The sequence below is a fragment of the Lethenteron reissneri genome, chromosome 53 (genome assembly GCF_015708825.2).
Source record: "Lethenteron reissneri isolate LAM-NWPU_2019-01 chromosome 53, ASM1570882v1, whole genome shotgun sequence".
Taxonomy (NCBI): domain Eukaryota; kingdom Metazoa; phylum Chordata; class Hyperoartia; order Petromyzontiformes; family Petromyzontidae; genus Lethenteron; species Lethenteron reissneri.
Window position 1 is genome coordinate 8,078,671 of NC_083831.1, and position 20,492 is coordinate 8,099,162.

At 49.2% G+C, this 20,492-nt stretch overlaps 1 protein-coding gene across 1 annotated transcript in view; it reads right to left on the reverse strand.

Moving 5' to 3' along the window:
- The window catches only part of LOC133356281 (neurexin-1-beta-like), a 589,715-nt gene extending 586,014 nt beyond the window's left edge, over nt 1–3,701 (reverse strand). The window contains exon 1 of the mRNA XM_061573704.1: nt 2,697–3,701. Within this exon, the coding sequence (XP_061429688.1) occupies nt 2,697–2,931 (235 nt within the window). The 5' untranslated portion in view covers nt 2,932–3,701. The remainder of the gene's footprint in view (nt 1–2,696) is intronic.
- Between the last annotated feature and the right edge of the window lie 16,791 nt (nt 3,702–20,492).

Here is a 20,492-nt window from a genome sequence, read left to right on the forward strand (position 1 = left end):
AAATCGATGTCTAACTTTACACGAGGTCCGAGTTTACACGTGCTCCCTTGCACCGTGCATCTCAGCTGTTGCTATAATCATAATTACGGTGGTGGTGGTGGTGGTGGCAACTGTGCATTTGCCTCCGCGCGCGCGCGCGTACGTGTGTGCACGCCGAAGTGACCGTGTGTGAACAGGCGTACCCGCGGGTGCGCGCGCGCGTGTGGGGAGCGGTGGTGCAACGGTTGGCGCCGCCGCGCGACAAATCTTGGCGATTCCAGAGTTGTCGCTCGCGGCCAACACCGGTGACGATTATCTGAACTGGAACTGGATCTCCCCCCCCCCCTCCTTAAGTAGACTCAGCCTCAAATGAGTAGCCGGTGCGATGTGTAATCATCCCCACTGGGGGAGGCAAAGGCGGCCGGCGTGGTGCTGGCCACCCACTCCCTCGTATGCCGTACCAGTCTTCACAGGTGCTCGCTAACGGCACTTGCCCCAACGGTCTGTTAAAGCTATACGGGGGATGTTTGTCTGTATCTTTGTTTACAGCATAACCCGCTGTGCTACAAATCCAACGGACCCGTGTTCGATTCCCATTCACGGCCAACACCACTGACGATGATCTGAACCGGACCTGGGACTCCCCCCTAGGTCGATTCAGCCTTAAATGAATACCTGCTATTGGTGCGTACGATATCCACACTCGTCACCGTGATCATTAGCGAAGACAAAGGCGGGTCACGCGCGGCTCTGGATCAACCACAACCTCGTGCCCTTAGAAATAGCTACTCGCTCTGAGATCTTTCGCCCACCGTTCCCGTATTCAGGGTAATCCTAAACCGAGATTGTCCTCGTAGTGCATTCACCAACCACGTGCATTGATCGTGCCACAACATCGCATGGCGGCGTGCAAGATAATCGTCTTACGCACGACACTCCTGGCCGAGTTCTCGAGACGCGTTTGCCAGGAGGGTCCTGCCCCACACGTGGATGACCGACTCATCATCTACCGAGCAGGGAATATCCAAGACACGAGGAGGGAAGCACCCAACACCAGCCCGTGCGGCAGAGTGAACCGACACTCAAAAGATCCGCGCAGATCCGATGAAGAATTCCAATTGCCGCGTTGTCACGTGCTGCCCTTGGCTGCCTCGCATCCCAGATCTGACGTTGCGCGATAATTCCCGCATCGCCTGCCATCCAAGTCGTAACCGGGCTCCACAATTCCCGATTAGCTTCCGAGATACAGCGACGAGGTGCGCGCGGGGCGGTGCGGTCCTAGAGGCACTGCGTGTGTAGTGGATGTGCTGTCAGTGGGCTGTACTGTCAATGGGATGTACTGTCTGTAGGATGTACTGTCAATGGGATGTACTGTCTGTATTTTGTACTCTGAGCGGGCTGTACTGTGAGCTGTACTGTCAGTGGTCTGTACTGTCAGTAGCCTGTCATCCTTTGCGTAATAATCTGTGCGCATGCTACGAGAACGGCCCACTTTAGGTTCGAGTCCAGACCGCGGCTGTACGAATCAGTTTGGCAGACGGTATCAGACACGGGGTTTCTCTTTCTTCTTTCCCGAGGCTCCCCCCGCCAGGTGCCACGGATTCCCAAAATAAAGCGAAGACCCTGATGGTGGAGAGGTGGCGTGCGCGTTTCATCAGCGGCGGGGTCGGTGAGAGAACAGAGGCAGGCGGTCGTGGCGCGTGCCGTAGCCAACACCATTTGGGGGGGGGCGAATCTCAACGGATCGAGGAGCCCCCCATGCTGAACAATTCTTCGGCGCGTGCTCAATCTGTCGCGCTGGAGGTGATCATCGTGCGCGGCACGTGATGTTGTGGTTGTTGTTGGTGGTTGTGGGTATGTTTTTGATGTGTGTGTGTGTGTGTCCGTGCGGCGAACCGAGTTCCATTCCGCCAGCCCACGGCCAATAGCAAGTGACGTTTATCCGAACTCGGTCCTAGGTCGACTCAGCCTCAATTGAGTACCTGGTGCGATGTGTAATGACAATTGTCACTCGGGGAGACAAAGGCGGCCGGGCGTGGTGTTGGCCACCCAAACCCTTCGCGGTTCCGTGGGGGCCTTAAATAGATGCCCGCTAACAGCATTCGCCCAATCGGCATGTTAAATGCGAAACGGGAGGGTAGGCAATTGCATTGTATCCGTGTGTGTGTGTGTCTGCGCATCGCCTGGATCAGGCGCGTCGTGCCAGCACTCGAGTGCGCGCGCACACACACACAGACGACAAAGATCTCCCGTATAGCCTTAACAGACTGTTGGGACAAGTGCTGTCAGCGAGTAGCACCTATGAAGGCCGGCACGGCGCACGAGGGGGTGGGTGGCCAGCACCACGCCCGGCCGCCTTTGTCTCCCCCGTGGCGATGTTTACTACACACCGCACCCAGGTACTCATTTGAGGCCGAGCCGACCTAGGGGAGGCCCATGACCTGTTCAAATAATCGTCACCGGTGTTGGCCGTGAGCGGGGAATCGAACTCGTTTCGCCAGCTTCTTAGCGCCAATATCAGCTCGCTCGCTCGCTCCACTCAGCTCACTCACGTTTACGCAGCGACGCACTTTGCCGATCCTGACGCCGTGATCTGGGCTTGACCACCTGCATGTGAAATTGCAACCGTTGCCCTGCCATCTATCTACATGAAGCCGTACGGACAAGAGGAAGAACGTCTCACTCGCACCGCTCACTCACTCAGGAGCCGCACTCACCACGAGAGCGCAGGGAGGAGGGCGAATGAGCCGCGGTGAGCGGCCCGCGGTGCTTGCCCCCGACGATGATTTTGTGGATCGACACTGCCCCGTACAGCTCGCACTCGGCTGCCCCCAGAGCCAGACACATTACGGCAAGGGGCAGCAGCAGCAGCCGCAGCAGAGGCGGCGGCGGCGTCGAGGAAGTGGAGGGCAGCTGCCGTGGCAGCATGGTCCACGGAGACATGGGAGGCATGTCGACGTAACGGGATTATTATTATTCTCGAGGCTGTGTGAGCTGTGGGACCCTGTCACCATGATCTGCAAGGGGGCATCACCAACACCCCCCGCGCCTGCCCACCATCTCTCCTCCCGCGGGAAGAAGGGGGACAACGCAACTCGGAGCGACTGGGATGACGGCGGCGGCGAGCGAGCGACGATCTGTCAATTCGATCTCGGAGTATCCCTCGGATCTTGTTTGCTTGCCGTGGTGAACGCGCCGTCCGCGAGCGGGTCACCCACGATGGATGTTGGTCGGTCGCCCGTTGATTTAGGGGCTCCGCTGCTGGAGGATGAGACGCAAACTTGCGTTGCACGCGCCGGGCGCAGCGTGCAGGGTGGACGGGTGCCTCGCGCTTTCAGCTGCGAGCACGGAATTGAATTTCAAGTCGACGCGGAAAAAAAGTTGATCGTGACAAAAATCGCCAAGAAGTGGCGACGCCTCGCCCCGCTGTTGCGCCGAGTTGATCTCGGGCCGGAGGAACCGGGTGACGGCGGCTGCGGCGGCGGCTGCGGCGATGATGATGATGATGGTGGTGTTAGCAGGTGGACTGCGAAGCGCTGTGATGTCCGCTGCCTCTGATACTGCGTCTCGCTCGCGGGGATATCGAGCGCATTGCCTTGCGTAGGGGCAGCAGCAATAACAAAAGCAGCAGTAGCAGCAGCAGTAGCAGAGCAGCCCACGCGAAAGCCCAGCCAGCAAACGCCGTCTCCGCTGCAGCCACCACCACCACGACCAAACAGTGGCGGCTCTCGCAGTTATTACTCGACACAAATCCGCGACCAGAGGAGTGCTTGTGCTGGATGGGGGGCTGGGTAGCTGGCTAGGTTTGCGTGTCGAGGCGTGGGTTGTATGGGTGGGTGGGGGGTAGAGAGGGAGTGGAGGGGAGGTAGCGGGGTGGGTGGGTGGGAGGTGAGATGCTTGGGAGGGAATTGGTGGGCAGAAGAGAGGGAGGGAGAGAGAGGGGAGTGGCAGATCGAGAGAAAGAGAGAGGCGAGCGGCTCAATTCAACGCAGCGCTCGCTCTCCCACACTCCATCCCCCCCGCACTCGCCTCGCGCCCGGTCCGTTCGCCGAGAGGTTTCCCCCCACCACCCCCCCCCCGGCACGAACGGGGGGTGGTGGGGTGCACGTTGTTGTGGTGGGGGGGGGGGGTAGGTGGGGGGAGAGAGAAACGAGAGAAAAATAAATAAATAAAAAGGGAAAGATTAAAAGAGAAAACAAAAATAAACAAAAGAAAAAAATATGATAAAAAAGAGAGAGTGGGGGTGGGTGGTGGGGGGCACGTTGTGGTGGTGGTGGGGGCAGGTGGGGGAGAAGGGTAGGTGGGGGAAGAGGGGGGTGGTGGGGGGCACGTTGTGGTGGTGGGGGGGGTAGGTGGGGGGAAGGGTAGGTAGGGGGAGAGTGGGGGTGGTGGGGGGCACGTGGTGGTGGGGGGGGGGGGTAGGTGGGGGAAGAGAGAAAGGCAGTGGGGGTGGTGGGGGTGGTGGGGGTGGTGGGCAGATTTGGACAGCCAGGAATGATCGTGAAATGCGGCTTCGCTTCTATCCGTGCGGGGCTGAGCAATGACATGCATATTAGGGGGCTGTTAAAATATTAATGCCGTAACTCACGAAATAATCTGCCGTGAAAATCGCCCCAAGTCCCCCGCTTCCCTTCCTCCACTGCCGAATATTCCCCGCCAGTGTTTTACGAGCCAGACATCTCCCCCCCCCATCCACCACCACTCCCCACCAACCAACCAACCACCCTCCGCCACCACCAGGAAACAACAACCACACAACAACAACAACTAGCGCTTACTCTCAACTGCTGTCCCCCACAGCCCCCGCCCCACACCCCCAATTATATTCTTAGTCTCTTACAAGACTTCCGGCCAGCGTGGAAGAGTAGGCCAAATACCCCTCTTCTGTGGAGGGAGCTCTGAAGAGCCGTGTGCCGGCCTTAATAATAGGGCTCGCTAACAGCACTTGGCCCAACGGTCTAAGGCTGCGAGAGGTGTCTATAGGGCATAATGATGATGATGGTATCGGTGAGAGCTGATAACGCCTGCGTGCACTCGAGTGCACTCACGGTACCCGCTTGCTCGCGTCCGACTGTCCGTCCGTCTGTGCATCCCTCCGTCCAATCTCTCCGTTAACTGCCTTGTGTGTCTGTCCCTTCTGTCCGTTCTTACGTACGTTCTTACGCCCGTCCGCCAATTTGTCTGTCCTTCCATTCGTTCGTCTCTCCGTCCGTCTGTCCATCTCCCCATCCATCCGTCCGTCCGTCTCTCCTGCCTGCTGCGCCACTGACCCAGCCACCCCCTTTCCACCGAAATTCGCGCGCGGCCAAGTCGATCACTTCTGAGCCCATTGCCATGAAATAACGACATTACACACGCGGATGCGGAGCGCTCCCTCGCATTCATCATCATCAGGCCGGGGAGACGGCGCTCCGCTGAGTTACCCTTCTCCTATCCCTGCCTCCTTACACACCCCCCCACCCCCCAGGACCCCCCCCCCCCAATCCCCCGCTCCACCCCCACACGCACGAAAACGGGGATACTCATTACTATAATTAAGCCATTCACCCAAAGTCCCGCATCGCTGGCAACAAATCGTGGGCCTGGAATGAGTGCGAAGGGGGCCTGGGTTTTTTTTTGGCTTTCATTCACGGATTTAACCCCCTTCTTGTTTGGGCGGGGGTAGGCGTGCATAGAGACCTCGTGGTGTAACACATGCGTCCCTCTTTCCCCGCGTCCACGCGGTGTGACTTCTGGAAATGATGGCCATGTAGTTAGGGCCATTCGCCAGTTAAATGGAGCCCGCTGCGGTAGATTTAAGACTTAATTTCGAATTGTACGTGTATATATGTTGGGTTCTTTTTTTACTTTATTTCGTGTTTTTATTTCGCAATTCTGTGCAGAAATACTTAACGCCATTATAGATGCGTCTTTTGGGAGAACGCAAAAACATAAACATGCTCGTTGCAAACATTTCACAATAATTTATCTTTCGAAGGTACGCCGCCCTAATTTCGAAAGCTAATAGCAACAACGGATGCGTAATTGTGTGTCCCTGGAAATCATCTGACGTGTTATCATAATAGCCTTAAAGGAGCGCCAATTAAACTCTTAATATATCTTTTAATATGACCGGATTCTCTATATTATAAGACGCACTTCCCCCCCCCCGCCCCCACCTTATGTACCGGTGTATATGTGTGTGTGTGTTTGCGTGCGTGTGGGACCACAATTGCACGACTTTATTTGACTACCGGGCATCTTACAATCCAGAAAGTGTCGAACTTATAGACGCAACAACAACAAAAATGCGTAACCAACAAAAGAAGCACCGCAGACATTTGTGGCATTTGCTAAAAAAAATTTACCATCAACATTTAGATCACCGTCAAAATAAATTTGAGCAAATGTTGGGCCGGTGTCATCTTCATTAGGGCTCATCAGCACGATTTTAAGCTTTCGTGACTGCAAGGATTCATATTTTTAGGTTTTTTCGGTAAAATCACGTAAGTAAAAAATTTAAAATTTATAAAAGTAAAATAAAAATAAAATAAAAATCACGACGTTTCGGAGGCAACACAAGCTTCCGTCTTCAGGTGCAACCGTCACAGCACGATAGCTGTATCAAGTAAAACAAAACAGCAAGCGTGCTGTGACGGTTCCACCTGAAGACGGAAGCTTGTGTTGCCTCCGAAACGTCGTAATTTTTATTTTATTTTACTTTTATTAATTGAAATGTTTTACCTACGTGACTTTACCGAAAAAACCTAAGAATACTCATCAGCACGGTACGGTCACCACCGCTCACTGCTCTCACAGTCTGTCTCAGACCTTGTCGGTGATATCTTTTCAAATTTATTTTGACGATGATCCCAAGACCAGAGAGTAGCGCAATTTACTTATTTAGGAAATTATGGAAGGGTGGGGTTGCGGATGTCACAAACGGTTGTAGTGCGTTTCACACGATTCCCATGACTTTTGTTGCAAGATCTTTTTTTCCCCAGCCTACGCTATCATTCCGTGATGATGATGATGGTGGTGATGATGATGATATTTTCCCATCATTTACAAATATGGCATTCAGAACGTAATGTATTCCTGAAAAACTCAGAATTAAGTTAGTCATGGCTGACATTATATGCATGCCTTGAATAGAAAATGTGTTGATAAGTATTTAAAGATTTTTGTATCGGAGCGTGGGGGGAGGGGCTTAATTAGCTCAACAACTAAAAAGTGGGTCAGCTCATCATGTCTCCTGGGACTAATTTGTCAGTAAGTTAACGATGGTGGAGGTGTTTTTCTATAATCATTAAAGACGGCGAGCGCAAACAATCTATATGAGTATGTCCGCACACCTGTCCAGCTCGCTTAATTATAACACAACAAAGCCCACATCGCCCCCCACCCCTTATGATAATAATAAGGTGCAGCCCACGTTTTTGCTGAATCAATCACAAGTTACTTTACGGAGCTAGAAGCGCAGCCCTGCATGTAGCGAGCGAATCTTGACTGCTGACAGAAGGGATTTCATCATGAGAGCGAGCTCGAGGTCGGGTACAAGTCACGTCTGTCAGTCATCGTCAGGGCACCAGGGCAGTGACAGACGCAATTGAGGTGTACATGTGTGTGTGTCTGTGTGTGAGTGTCTGTGTGTGTGTGAGTGTCTGTGTGTGTGTCTGTGTGTGTGTGCGTGTGTGTCTGTGTGTGAGTGTCTGTGTGTGTGTCTGTGTGTGAGTGTCTGTGTGTCTGTGTGTGAGTGTCTGTGTGTGTGTCTGTGTGTGAGTGTCTGTGTGTCTGTGTGTGAGTGTCTGTGTGTGTGTGTGTCTGTGTGTGCGTGTGAGTGTGAGTGTCTGTGTGTGCGTGTGAGTGTCTCTGTGTGTATGTGGGGGAGTGGTAGTGTAGCGGTAAGCGCTGCGCTATGAACCCGGCGACCCAGGTTCGATTCCCGCTCACGGCCAACACCCAGTGACGATTATCTGAACCGGCCCTGGGCCTCCCCTAGGTCGACTCAGCCTCAAATGAGTACGGTGTGTAAACATCGCCACTGGGGAGACAAAGGCGGTCGGGCGTGGTGTTGGCTACCGACCCCCTCGTGTACCGTTCCGGCCTTTATAGGTGCTCGCTAACAGCACTTGCCCCTAACAGTATGTTCAGGCTATAACGAGGGGACCTTTGTCTTTATCTTCGTGTGCGTATTCGCGGTTGACTCAACCTCAAGTGAGTACCTCGTGCTGTGTGTCAATACCACCACTGGGGAGACAAAGGCGGTCGGGCGTGACGCTGCCCCCCCCCGCCCCCCTCGTATACCGTCCCTGCCTTCATAGGTCCTCGATTTCCAGCACTTGTGAAGCCTTTCCGGGGTATATTTGTCGTTGTATTAATTCTTGCTCGGCACGATGTCCGACGTTTCGCGCCACGTGCTGCTGAGAATTTCATCGACACCAACAGCGGCCGGCAGCGTTGTACAACGTGCGGGGAGAAGAGGAAACGAGAGCTCAATACAATCTCCCGAATAGCCGTGGAGCGAAACGTCGGACATGAATGCCGAACAACATCGATTCTCCGCGCGGTCAGGACCGACGCAGGGGCGAGTCGAGAGCGAAGCTCACACGCCTCGAGCGGAGAATGGCGCCCTCCACTGGGCGCTAGAGTATCCATGCTTTGGACTCGCGATGTTAATTGCCTGTGTGTGCGTGTGTTAGTGTGTGTGTGTTAGTGTGTGTGTTAGTGTATGAGTGTGTGTGTTAGTGTGTGTGTTAGTGTGTTAGTGTGTGTGTGCGTGTGTTAGTGTGTTAGTGTGTGTGTGTGTGTTAGTGTGTGTGTTAGTGTGTTAGCGTGTGTGTTAGTGTGTGCGTGTGTTAGTGTGTTAGCGTGTGTGTGCGTGTGTGCGTGTGTGTGCGTGTGTGCGTATGTGTGCGTGCGTCTGTGCGTGTGTGCGTGAGTGCGCGTGTGTGTGCTAGCGTGTGTGTGTGCGTGTGTACGCGTGTGTGCGTGTGTGTGTGCGTGTGTGCGTACGTGTGCGTGCGTATGTGCGTGTACGTGCGTGTGTGCGTGTGAGCGTGTGTGCGCGTGTGTGTGCGAGCGTGTGTGTGTGCGTGTGTACGCGTGTGTGCGTGTATGTGTGTGCGTGTGTGTGTGCGTGTGTGCGTACGTGTGCGTTCGTGCGTGTGTGCGCGTGTGCGTGCCTGTGCGCGTGTGCGTGCGCGCGCGCATTTACTTGTGTCGCTAACGCCACTTGCCCCAACAAGCCAGCGAAGGCTGCACGGGAGTGGGTCTTCGTCACCTGTGTTTGCCTGCGTACCGTCCACAATCCACGTGGGTTCACGTCTGAGTGATCTTAGTTAACGTCTGGGTTAACGTCTGATTTAACATCTGCGTTAACCTCTGAGTTCACGTCTGAGTTCAATTTCCATTCCCGCTCACGGACCCGCCAATCATCGCAGTCGAAATAAAGATCGCGATTCTGATTCTGATAACATCAGTGGGAAAAATATCTGGAACCGGTCCCGGGCCTCCCCTAGGTCGACTCACCCTTAAACGATTACCCCCGTTGCTATGTCAAAACATTATCAGCACTGGGGAGACAAAGGCGGCCGGGCGTGTTTGCTAGCGACAACACTCCCTCCTACTCACCTTCACGACTGGTGCCGCGGTAGCGAGATGTTAACTACCTCGCCAAGTATACACGAGGTCGTGGGTCCTATACCCGACCCCTGACTCCTGTATATTTGGAGTTTGTGTGCCTCCCTCCCCGTGGTCGCGTAGACTTTTCTCCGGGACCTCCGGTTTTTTCACTCCAACATTTAGACTCGACGTCGCGAGTTTCGAGTGTTTGGCGACTGCTAAACATGTCCACGTGAACACATTCCTGCGGAGGGAGCTGGTAGGAACGTTGGGTTGCTCGGTCAATGGCCTGCAGGGTCAACGGCGGCGTGGTGTATTCCGCAAATATGCCCGACTGTGAGGGCGGGCACAAGCCGGCGTGAGTAGGTTAAACGTCGAGTTTTATAAGGGCACCACGGGGTGACCAGCCCCTCCCCACCCAGCCCCACCCCTCCCACCCCCCACCCAGCCCCCCCTCCCCACCCAGCCCCTCCCCACCCTCCCCACCCAGCCCCTCCCTACCCTCCCCTCTCCACCCATCCCCACCCCTCCCATTTTTGGATGCACGACGGACGGACGGACACAATAATCCCCTGTGGGCTGATGGAACCACGTGGTTCCTACTAGTATAAGTCACTTCGTTGAGCTGTCAATTGTGAAAGCCAGATCGCTTCTGAAAGAGAGCTTGACAGCTCAGTGGGTTTTACCTGGTAAAATAATAAGTTGTAATCGTTTTTAATAGATACTCCCCCCACCCCTTATTCAAATATGCTATTGTTTATTTAAATATGAGCTAATTTGTTCAGAACAAATGGCTGAGTGTAAATTACATTTTCCAGATTTGATTGCACAGAGCTCTGCTTGAGATCAACAACATTTATTGCGACATTCCGGGATTTTTGTTTTAATAAAGGTGCACTCAAATAATTGTGCATTTAATCCGATGTAATCTGAACGCGCTTTTTCGTGTTTAAAACAAATTGTTTTCAAACATTAGCAGGATCGCCTTTTCTGCATGTAAAACAAATTGGACTCAAGTCGTTGCGTTTAATTGTCACGGCCGTAACATTTTCGTACAAAAAGGGGTATCGGTTTCACTTTAAAATGAGAAGAAAAAAAGCAGCAAAATCTTCTGGCCACAAATCTTTTCCTCCAAACAATTCACTTCGCAAGCAACCGGGTGCACGCGTGTGCGGTAGTGCAGCGGTCAGCGCTACGAACCCGACGACCCGAGTTCGATTCCCGCTCACGGCCAACACCAGTGACGATTATTTGAACCGGTCCTGGGCCTCCCCTAGGTCGACTCAGCCTCAAATGAGATACCTGTTGCGGTGTGTAAACATCGCCACTGGGGAGAGAAAAGTGGTCGGGTGTGGTGCTGGCCACCCATCACCCTCTCGTGTACCGTTCCGGCCTTCATAGGTGCTCGCTAAAAGCACTTACCCCTACAGTCTGTTAAGGCTATGTGGGGGATATTTGTCTTTGTTTTCCCCAGTGGTTTAATCTGAATGTAGAGATCTCCCTCTCATCAGCAGAAAGACTGGGGTTCGAAGGAAAGATGTATTTTTCAGCAGAGAGTGGATATTTAAGCACCGTCGAGAAATAATGCATCTGTTGCACTCAGTGGAGCTCTGATTAAATTAAATATGATTTGTTTGGGCGATGGTAAATATCTAAATATAGTCACGTGTGTGTATGTACGCATGTGTTTGCCTTGGCACTGTAGTGTTGTTTGCCATTTGGCTAACACGCCAAATAATCTGCACAAAAGGAATCCGTACAAAATTACTCAGAAATGCAACGCATTGTTCGCGTCTGATAATGGGTTTTCTGGTTTGACTCTGCCTCAAATGAGCACCTGGTACGGTGTTCAAAACATCGCCACTACAGGAGACAAAGGCGGCCGGGCGTGGTGCTGGCCACCCACCCCCTCGTGTGCCATTCCGGGCTGTATCGGCGCTGGTTCGCTCACAGCACTTGCCCCAACAGTCTGTCAAGGCTATAGGGGGGATCTTCGTCTTTACGGTGGTGCACAAGCACAGACAACAAAAACAACACCTTTGTAAATAACACCGGGATTAGATATATATAACAGGAGTCATATCAGACAATGGTATTTTCTCAAGGACAGCAAGCCCGTGCGTTTTCGAAGAGTGAGGCTTTGACACTGGCTCTGTGAGAATCCTGGATGGATCATTCATCTCACGACGTGATGCTGTTAGTATAATCTGTAATAAAAAAAAATAGAGAAAAAACTCAGCTCATTTGAAAAGTAACACGAAGAAATGGTTGCCAGTTGGCAAAAATGGGACCTCTAATAACCTTGCAAGGAAGCTGAAGCAGCACTGCTGGATTCCCAGTATTAAACCAGATTGTCAATTGTATTAGCAATGTACGATATGCAGTGCCCTTGCCAATAGCGTTCGTAAATCCAGCAGCATTTGTTTAACAAGTTGATGAGATCCAGGAGGTCAACACGGGTCCAGTCTTTTAGCTTTGCTTAAACAAATGCTGCTTGGTAATATTGGTCCCGAAAGCCAAATAGGCCGTTAGACAAGAAACAGAATGAGGATATGTATTTATGTGGGAGGAAATCAGATGTGCCGTGAACCTCTTTTCTCACAGATGTGCAGTAGTTTTCACAGATGTCCAGTAGACGCTACATTTTGCTTATACGAGCAACTTGTGCCCGTAGCAGACACCACAGGAAGGAGAGTCAAGGATGTGATGCAGGGGGAAATAAAAATGAATGGGGGTTGGCAGGGGGGGCGGAGCGGAGTGAAAGAAGAGAGCAGAAAATGGGAAGTCGGAATAAAGGGATGCGAAGTGAACGGAGGAGCTGTAACAACGGGGGTCAGGAGACATGAGGATGAGGGAGGAAGAAGCTGCTCCATCAGTCTCGTCACTCATGCAACTGCTGCTGCTGCTGCTGCACGGATGAGCAGCGTCTGTTTTTGCAGCGGGTGGGGACAGAGGGGAGGGGTTCAGAGTGGGGGTGGTGACCGCATAGAAGTCACGTGTTCATCACGTAGAAGGGAAGTAATAAAGTAATAAATATAAACATAATAAAATAATTCTCACGACGTTTCGGCCACAACGCAAGCAGCCGTCATCAGGTGAAGAACATGTCTGTCGAGAAGACAGGACGGCTGCTTGCGTTGTGGCCGAAACGTCGTGAGAATTATTTTATTATGTTTTATTTGTATTATTTTATTATTTCCATTCTACGTCACTTTACCGAAAGAACCAAGAAGATGAATCCCTGCAGTCACGAAAGCTTTAAATCGAAAAATAGAAGTCACGTGGTTTGCGGGAGGCTTGAGCTGATTTAGAAACGCATTCACGTGGACATACGGTCCAGAGTTATGCTTGTGCTGTACGTGCTTTTAGACAAAATATTGGGTAAGCACTGATTCACTCCCCCTCCCCGCACTCCCCACAAAAAGTCGACGAATCATCACAACTTTTGGGATCGCGATTACGTCCAGGAATCGGTGATTTCGTTTGACTCATTTGTTCGTCCCTCCTTTACGTCTCGTTTGTGTATTTTGTTAACGTTGGAATCACATCGGCGAATCGATTGCGTCCGTTATCAAAGCTATCGTCAAACACACTTCATTCCCAGTCCGCTGTGTGTTGCACCATGGCTATCAAAATCGTTTCTGGTGTTTTTTTTAATCGACGAATCGATGCACAGTTATGCGCCTATTAAAAATAAGCCACGATGTCAAAACGTGGCCCTCTCACGGCTGCATTTATTACACTGGTAAAAAAAAAAATTCTGGCCTGGACTTTTGCAGCTGTTTTGGACTAACTGCAGGGTGCTGATTCCAAATCTGATCTCAGATTTGCTCTATCACATCTCATTTTATGCTATCGGCATACCCCATTTGCATTGATTTTACCCGAAATTAACTCTGTCACTTATGATTGCAAGTTGTTGCGAGTCAGTGACTGCTTTAGTGTTAAAATATGATTATGTATTTTTAGGATAGTGTGTTTATAATATAATTTTAATGTAGATATCCACATTTATTTAATATTTTTCTTCTGCAGTTTTTATTGAAAATGCAATATTTTATATCTCAAAAACCTGATGTGATAGACGAAAACTGATGCCAGATTTGGAATCAGCACCCCAAAATTACATTAAAACCCGTTCGAATACCTTTTGCCAGAAAAAGTGTGTTGACCAGTGTTATTCGAGTTACCAGCACTTATTTTTCTTTCTTACAAAAACCGTACGTTGGGTAACGAACGTGGAAAGCGAACACGAATTCGCACAAACTCCTCCACGGCGAGACGACGTTCACAGTCAGATAAGGACACGGAGACACCAGAGCGTCCACTGACAAAGCAATGCTTCACCGTTATCTCCGCGGGCTGGTCCTTAACACGATGCGATATCTGCTGAGTGAAGGAGTTTCGCAAGGGTGGGAGAGGGGGGGGGGTATTCCTTCATCCCATGACATGACCGAGTATCTATCTGCTGCTGGATGAATCGCCCCCGACCCCCCCCCCCCCCCACATCGTCTCTAGAGGCTTCGAGATGCCACACGATCCATCTCGCGCCTGCGCTACGAACTCAGCTCGTCGTTTCATGAGTGTCTTCCAGGATCGGTCCCATTGTTTTTAGCGGGCATTGCGTTCCTGGTCTATCTGGTCCATTGTTCCGTTGTTCCGTCAGCTCTTCCCTTGTGACGTGTTCCGTTCACGGACGAACACGCAGGGGGTCTCTCGTTCGTGTTTGACTCTCGGTAAATTGGCATCGCGTTGCTTTTTGTGTACTTTGCAGTGTGCATGTGTGTTTCTCTAGTCATCGTCCCATAATCGGCATCAAAATTCCGCGTTGCTGAGCCCCGTACATCGACGCTGGAAACATGCAACGATCGAAAACGTTCCCCGAGAGCGTAGTATAGTGGGGGGTTTTTGTTGTGTAAAATCGCGTGAATATAAATGTGTCGTTAAACCTACCACCACCACCACCAGAACAGGCAATTCGTAATGTTTGTGTCACGTGAACAAAGCATGCCAATTCGTTACTAGTACGGCACAGCGGTTGGCGTGTTGGAGAGTAAAACCCGCGACATTTACAAACCTCTATTATGGACATTATTGTTCGCGAAAGCCCACGTTTTGAACTCCTCTGGAGCAGCTGCTTATCAAACGTAGTTTTGTCCCGCGGACGACCCAAGCCGATGTAAACATCTTCCCGCGGATCACCCAGCCCCACTCTTCCTCACCCCTGGAGAGAAATCCCATTCACTTGCACTCACCAAATGGCACTCACACAACACGATTCATATTACCGGAACATACAAAGGTTTTTATTTTTTTAACGCAGCTATAAGGGGGGGGGGGTGGTGTTTGTAGGCGGGGGCCGGCATTTAGATGTTATGGTTATGGGGTAGTTTACCTAACGTCAATTCTACATTTAATATCGCGAGTAAAAAAAGATGAATTTCCGAAACAAACACTGTCATTATTGTCATTGGCATCACCTAGATTTGAAGCTTTCGTGACTGCAAGGATTCATATTCTTAGTTTTTTTCGGTAAAGTCACGTAGGTAAAAAATTAAAATTAATAAAAGTAAAATAAAATTAAATAACGACGTTTCGTGACTTTACCGAAAAAAACCTAAGAATATTGGTATCACCGTTGCGGACCACTGCCTCTGTGAAATGACGTGCCCTTGCAGGCACACTAGCGTGGTTGCTCTTCCTTATTAAGCTCAGATATTGGGGGGGGGGGCACGCAAAAGCCACGTGATTTGCTGGAGGCTTGAAACTGATTTGAGTACAGATGGATTTCCTCCAAGCAGTTCAGTGTCATCATGCTGCACGTGTAACAAGAATACGCATCCACATTCATCCAGCAAGAGCGTTGACAAAAGTGTTGATCATTAATTTTTATTTTGTAGTAAATATGCAGTACCACTTTGGATAAATTCGTTGAAGCAACGAAGATATATATTTTTTTATAATTATAATCAGAATCTTCATGCATCCTGGAGAAATCCGATTACCTACGAAGCTCTTCACAGATGCCCAGTGAAAGGCGCACGATATTTGACGGACGTAAATGACCGTGAAGGCCCGGAGGAAGGAGAGGGTGGTGGGGGTAGTGGGGGGTGGTGGTGGGTGGTGGTGGGTGGTGGTGAGTGGTGGTGGGCGGGTGAGTGGTGGATCTGCAGTAGTGGGGGGGTGCGCACTGCAGCAGTCTTGCCTCTGCGTTTCTTCATTTGTTTACCCAGATGATGAGCGAGCGTGCGTCTCAGCTAATCACGGCGCTGCACGGACGCGAGTGTTTAATGAAAAGTAAACGTGAAATTTTTTGAGTTGCTTTTCATTAACGCAATTACCGTTCCCTTTCCTTGAGCGTTGAGAGCACGAAGCCGCTGCTTTGAGTCACTGTCATTTATGGCTGAGAAATATTATTAAACATCACTCTGGTTTAAACATCGTTTTTTTTAATTTATGTTTCACTTCGAACGTTTTCGCAATTACCGTTCCGTCTGTCTCGCTCTGTTGCTAACGTTCACGACTTGCCCATCATCAACCTCCTGCTTGCTGTTTTACAATTATTAACTGAACCGGTCCTGTGCCTCCCCTAGGTCGACTAAGCCTCAAATGAGTACCTGGTGCGGTGTGTAAACATCGCCACTGGTGAGACAGAGGCGGCCGGGCGTGGTGCTGGCCACCAACTCCCTCCTGTGCCACAGTGCCGGCCCTTCATAGATGCTCGCTAACACCCCTTGCCCCAACAGGCTGTCAAGGCTATACGGGGGATCTTTGCCTGATTTGCGGTGTAAGCATTGCGACTAGATTTTAAGTGTTCGTGACTGCAAGGATCCATACTCTTTGTTTTTTTGGTAAAGTCACGTAGGTGAAAACAAAATAAAATACAAATAAAACAACTAAATTAAATCACGTTTCAGAAGCAACACAAGCATCCGTCATCAGATGTAACTGCTCCAGCATATAAATATATGTTTATATATATTATATTAAAATATATATTATAATATATATTTAGATAAACACGTGTCTCTAAATAGCTCTCTTCATACGCTTCAGTAATTTTGCTGGAGCAGTCACACCTGATGACGGATGCTTGTGTTGCTTCCGAAAGCGTCGTGATTTAATTTAGTTGTTTTATTTTTATTTTACTTTGTTTTCACCTACGTGACTTTACCGACAAAAACAAAGAGTAAGCATTGCGACGTTTGGCCGACACCGGTTACATTGTATGTGGGGGGGGGGGGGTTGCGATGAAAGGAAATCTGTAGAACCCGGAGGAAACCCACGCAGAACAGAGGGAGAACCATGAAAATTCCACAGAGAACGGCGCCTGAGTCGGAAATTGAACCCAGACTTTCTTGCTGCGAGGCACGAGTGACACCGTTACGCCACCGGCCCATCCCCCGTTGCTTGCTCTGACGTCTTCTATCATTTATGTTGTGTTCTCAGATTTCTCCCACCAATCGTTATCCGTGCAAATCGTTATCTGCGCGTATCCAGAGGTAGAAGGGAGTGACCTACACGTGGAGGAATATTCATCTTAATTAAAGTCCACTGTTGCATCTTACCAGGTAAAGCCCACCGAGCCACGAGCTCGTTTTCAGAGGTGACCTGGCCACACGTGATGGTAGCTTATCGCCGAAGTGGCTTACATCATCGGCACACGTGGGGATTTCTAGTAGCAGCCACATAGTCTGAGCGCGTGTCTTTTTTTAATGGACGGAGAGGAGGAGGGCGAAAACCGGAGGAACCCGGAGAACATACTCTTAGGTTTTGTCGGTAAAGTCACGTAGGAAAAAAAAATAAAAAAATAAAAAATAATAAAAAGAATAGAAAAAAATAAAAATGTATTCTTATTATTTTATTTTATTTCTATTATTATATCTATTATTTGCATAATTTATTTTTATTTATTACCTACGTGACTTTACCGAAAAAACCTAAGAGTATAAATCATTGCAGTCACGAAAGCTTCAAATCTAGAACCAGGAGAACAATCCACGCGAACCACCTCGGGTAGAGAGAGAGAGGGAGAGACCACGGGGACTTCAAATATACAACAACGGGCATCGTCGGGGTGCAGGATCGAAGCCACGACCTCCTGTGTACCAGGCGAGGGAGATCATTGAGTGTCGCGGATAACCTCACGGATAATAGTAATGCATTTACACGAATACATGAGGATGAACGGAGTCGCCGAGTTGCACTCCTGGAAATGTCCGGATAACGGGAGACCCACGGTAGCGAGATGTTAGCTCCCTCGCCTGGTGTGCAGGTGGTCGTGGATTCGATGCCGACCCTGACGCCTGTATATTTGAATTTTCTTAGGTTTTTTCGGTAAAGTCACGGAGGTAAAAAACTTAAAATTAATAAAAGTAAATTAAAAAAAATAAAATAAAATGAAGACGGAGGCTTGTGTTGCCTCCGAAACGTCGTGATTTTTCATATTATTTTTTTATTTTACTTTTATTAATTTTCATTGTTATTTTTTACCTACGTGACTTTACCGAAAAAACCTAACAATATGAATCCTTGCAGTCACGAAAGCTTCAAATCTAGAATGTATATTTGAAGTTTGCGTGTTCTCCCCGTGGTCAAGTGTATTTTTCTCTGGGTTCTCCGGTATTTCCCTCCACGTTTAGAAACGTTCGTTTAGTATTTGGCAGCTACATATTTCCACGTGACGGCAAGCCACTTCGGTGAGCCGTCATCTGTGGCCAGATCGCTTCTGAAAAAGAGCTACATAGCTCAGTGGGCCTTAACTGGTAAAAAAGAAAATTGTTTAGCAGATTCATATCTTTTTTTTGTAGAGACAAATTGACTCACATTGACGCCAATAGATCCAAACATACACCAAAAGATGTACATAGACACCCATAGACTCAGATAGAGATCAATAGACCTACCATAGGCACGTCTTCTTCTGTATGGCAGGAAATCGATTGGTAACGTTCCTTTGCTCATCTCAAGGTTGGCGAGCGAGCCGATGGACAGTTTCAGGAGTAGACTCATGGTTAATATTTAGAACGTGGGTCGTGAATGATTGAAACAAACAGCGTGTAAGAACATTTGTTATTGCGCACATTGATGAGTCCAATCCATCACGAGTGCGGATTGATTGCGCATTGATCACGCATTGATCATACATTGAAGAAGGCTCTCTGAAACAACAACAACGATTTGAGTATGTTGTAGAGCTGGCTCAGACTCGGAGATGGATCTCGAACATGATGAGCTGGTAACGGCGTTGCAACTCTTTGAGCCCGGAGACCCCGAAACTGCGCTGGCCATATCGTGCACGAGGTCTATACGCGGCGGGTACAGCAGCAGGTCACCGCGAACCACGCATCATAGCACTGGTAAACAAAAAAAAACATTTTTTTCTGGCCTGGACTTTTGCAGCTGTTTTAGACTAATTTCAGGGTGCTGATTCCAAATCTGATCTCAGATTTGCTCTATCACATCTCATTTTATGCTATCGGCATACCCCATTTTCATTGATTGTACCCGAAATTAACTCTGTCACTTATGATTGCAAGTTGTTGCGAGTCAGTGACTGCTTTAGTGTTAAAATATGGTGCTGAATTTTTAGAATAGTGTGTTTATAATATAATGTTATGTAGATATCCACATTTATTTAACATTTTTCTTCTGAAGTTTTTATTGAAAATGCAATATTTGATATCTCAAACTGATGCCAGATTTGGAATCAGCATCCCAAAATTACATTAAAAACCGTTCGAATACCTTAGGCCAGAAAAAGTGTGTTGACCAGTGTAGTCGGAGTCGATTTGGGTCTGTTTGTAGCTGGGTACGTACTGATCGGCGAGATGGGATGGAGTAGATTAATGGCGACTCTTGAAGACGAGTAGACATAGTTTATACACAATCCTGTTTTCAATAGGTAGCCAATACAGCTCATCACGTATCAAACTCGTAATCGGATCATCGTGGTGTTACTGTGTGGTCCATTGTAGTTTGAAATATCAGCTTCATAGTTCTTACATCGAAACCCGTAGACTCACAGACATACCCATAGTCTCAAATAGGTATTGCTTCAATAGTATCGCAGTGAATATTTGAAATGCTTCCGGTGAATTATCGGAGCGGGCAGTTGTGTTACGACGTGTATCTACTGTTCGAGATTTACACAAGTAATGCAAGGAACCTGTAAAGGAATCGTTCATTTTTCAATAAATATAATTGGACATCAGTTGAATTGCACGGTTGGACTATCTGCATATATTCTTTAAACACTCAAATTTTTTAAAGCGAAAAAACAACTCCTGGGTGATCACGTTTCAAGTGGTGTTCTCTTTAACCAGGTGACAACGCCAGATACCAGGATGAGTCTCATTTGCAAAAGTCACCAGTCAAACAAACTGGAATCACGAGTCAAACACGCGGGTTTCCAGTTCCTTTTTGTAAACGGTCAACCTTGGAAACCTTGGCCATTGACACTATGAAACTATAATAAAACGACAAACTGTTTTTACGCTTTGGTTTTTTCGGTAAAGTCACGTAGGTAACAAAATAAATAAGAAAAATAATATAAATAATAATAGAAATAAAATAATAAATCACGACGTTTCGGAGGCAACACAAGTCTCCGTCATCAAGTGTGGGGCTGAGTGGGGAGGGGCTGGTCACCCAGTGGTGCCCTTATAAAACTCAACGTTTAACCTACTCACGCCGGCTTGTGCCCGCCCTCACAGTCGTCCATATTTGCGGAATACACCACGCCGCCGTTGACCCTATCCATTGACCAAGCAACCCAACGTTCCTACCAGCTCCCTCCGCAGGAATGTGTTTAACATCGCGAAAACATGGACAGAAAAAAATCCGGACCGATCTTTTACTTTAAAACGATTCACTTATTTTAGAACCTTTTTAGGCGGGGGGGGGGGACT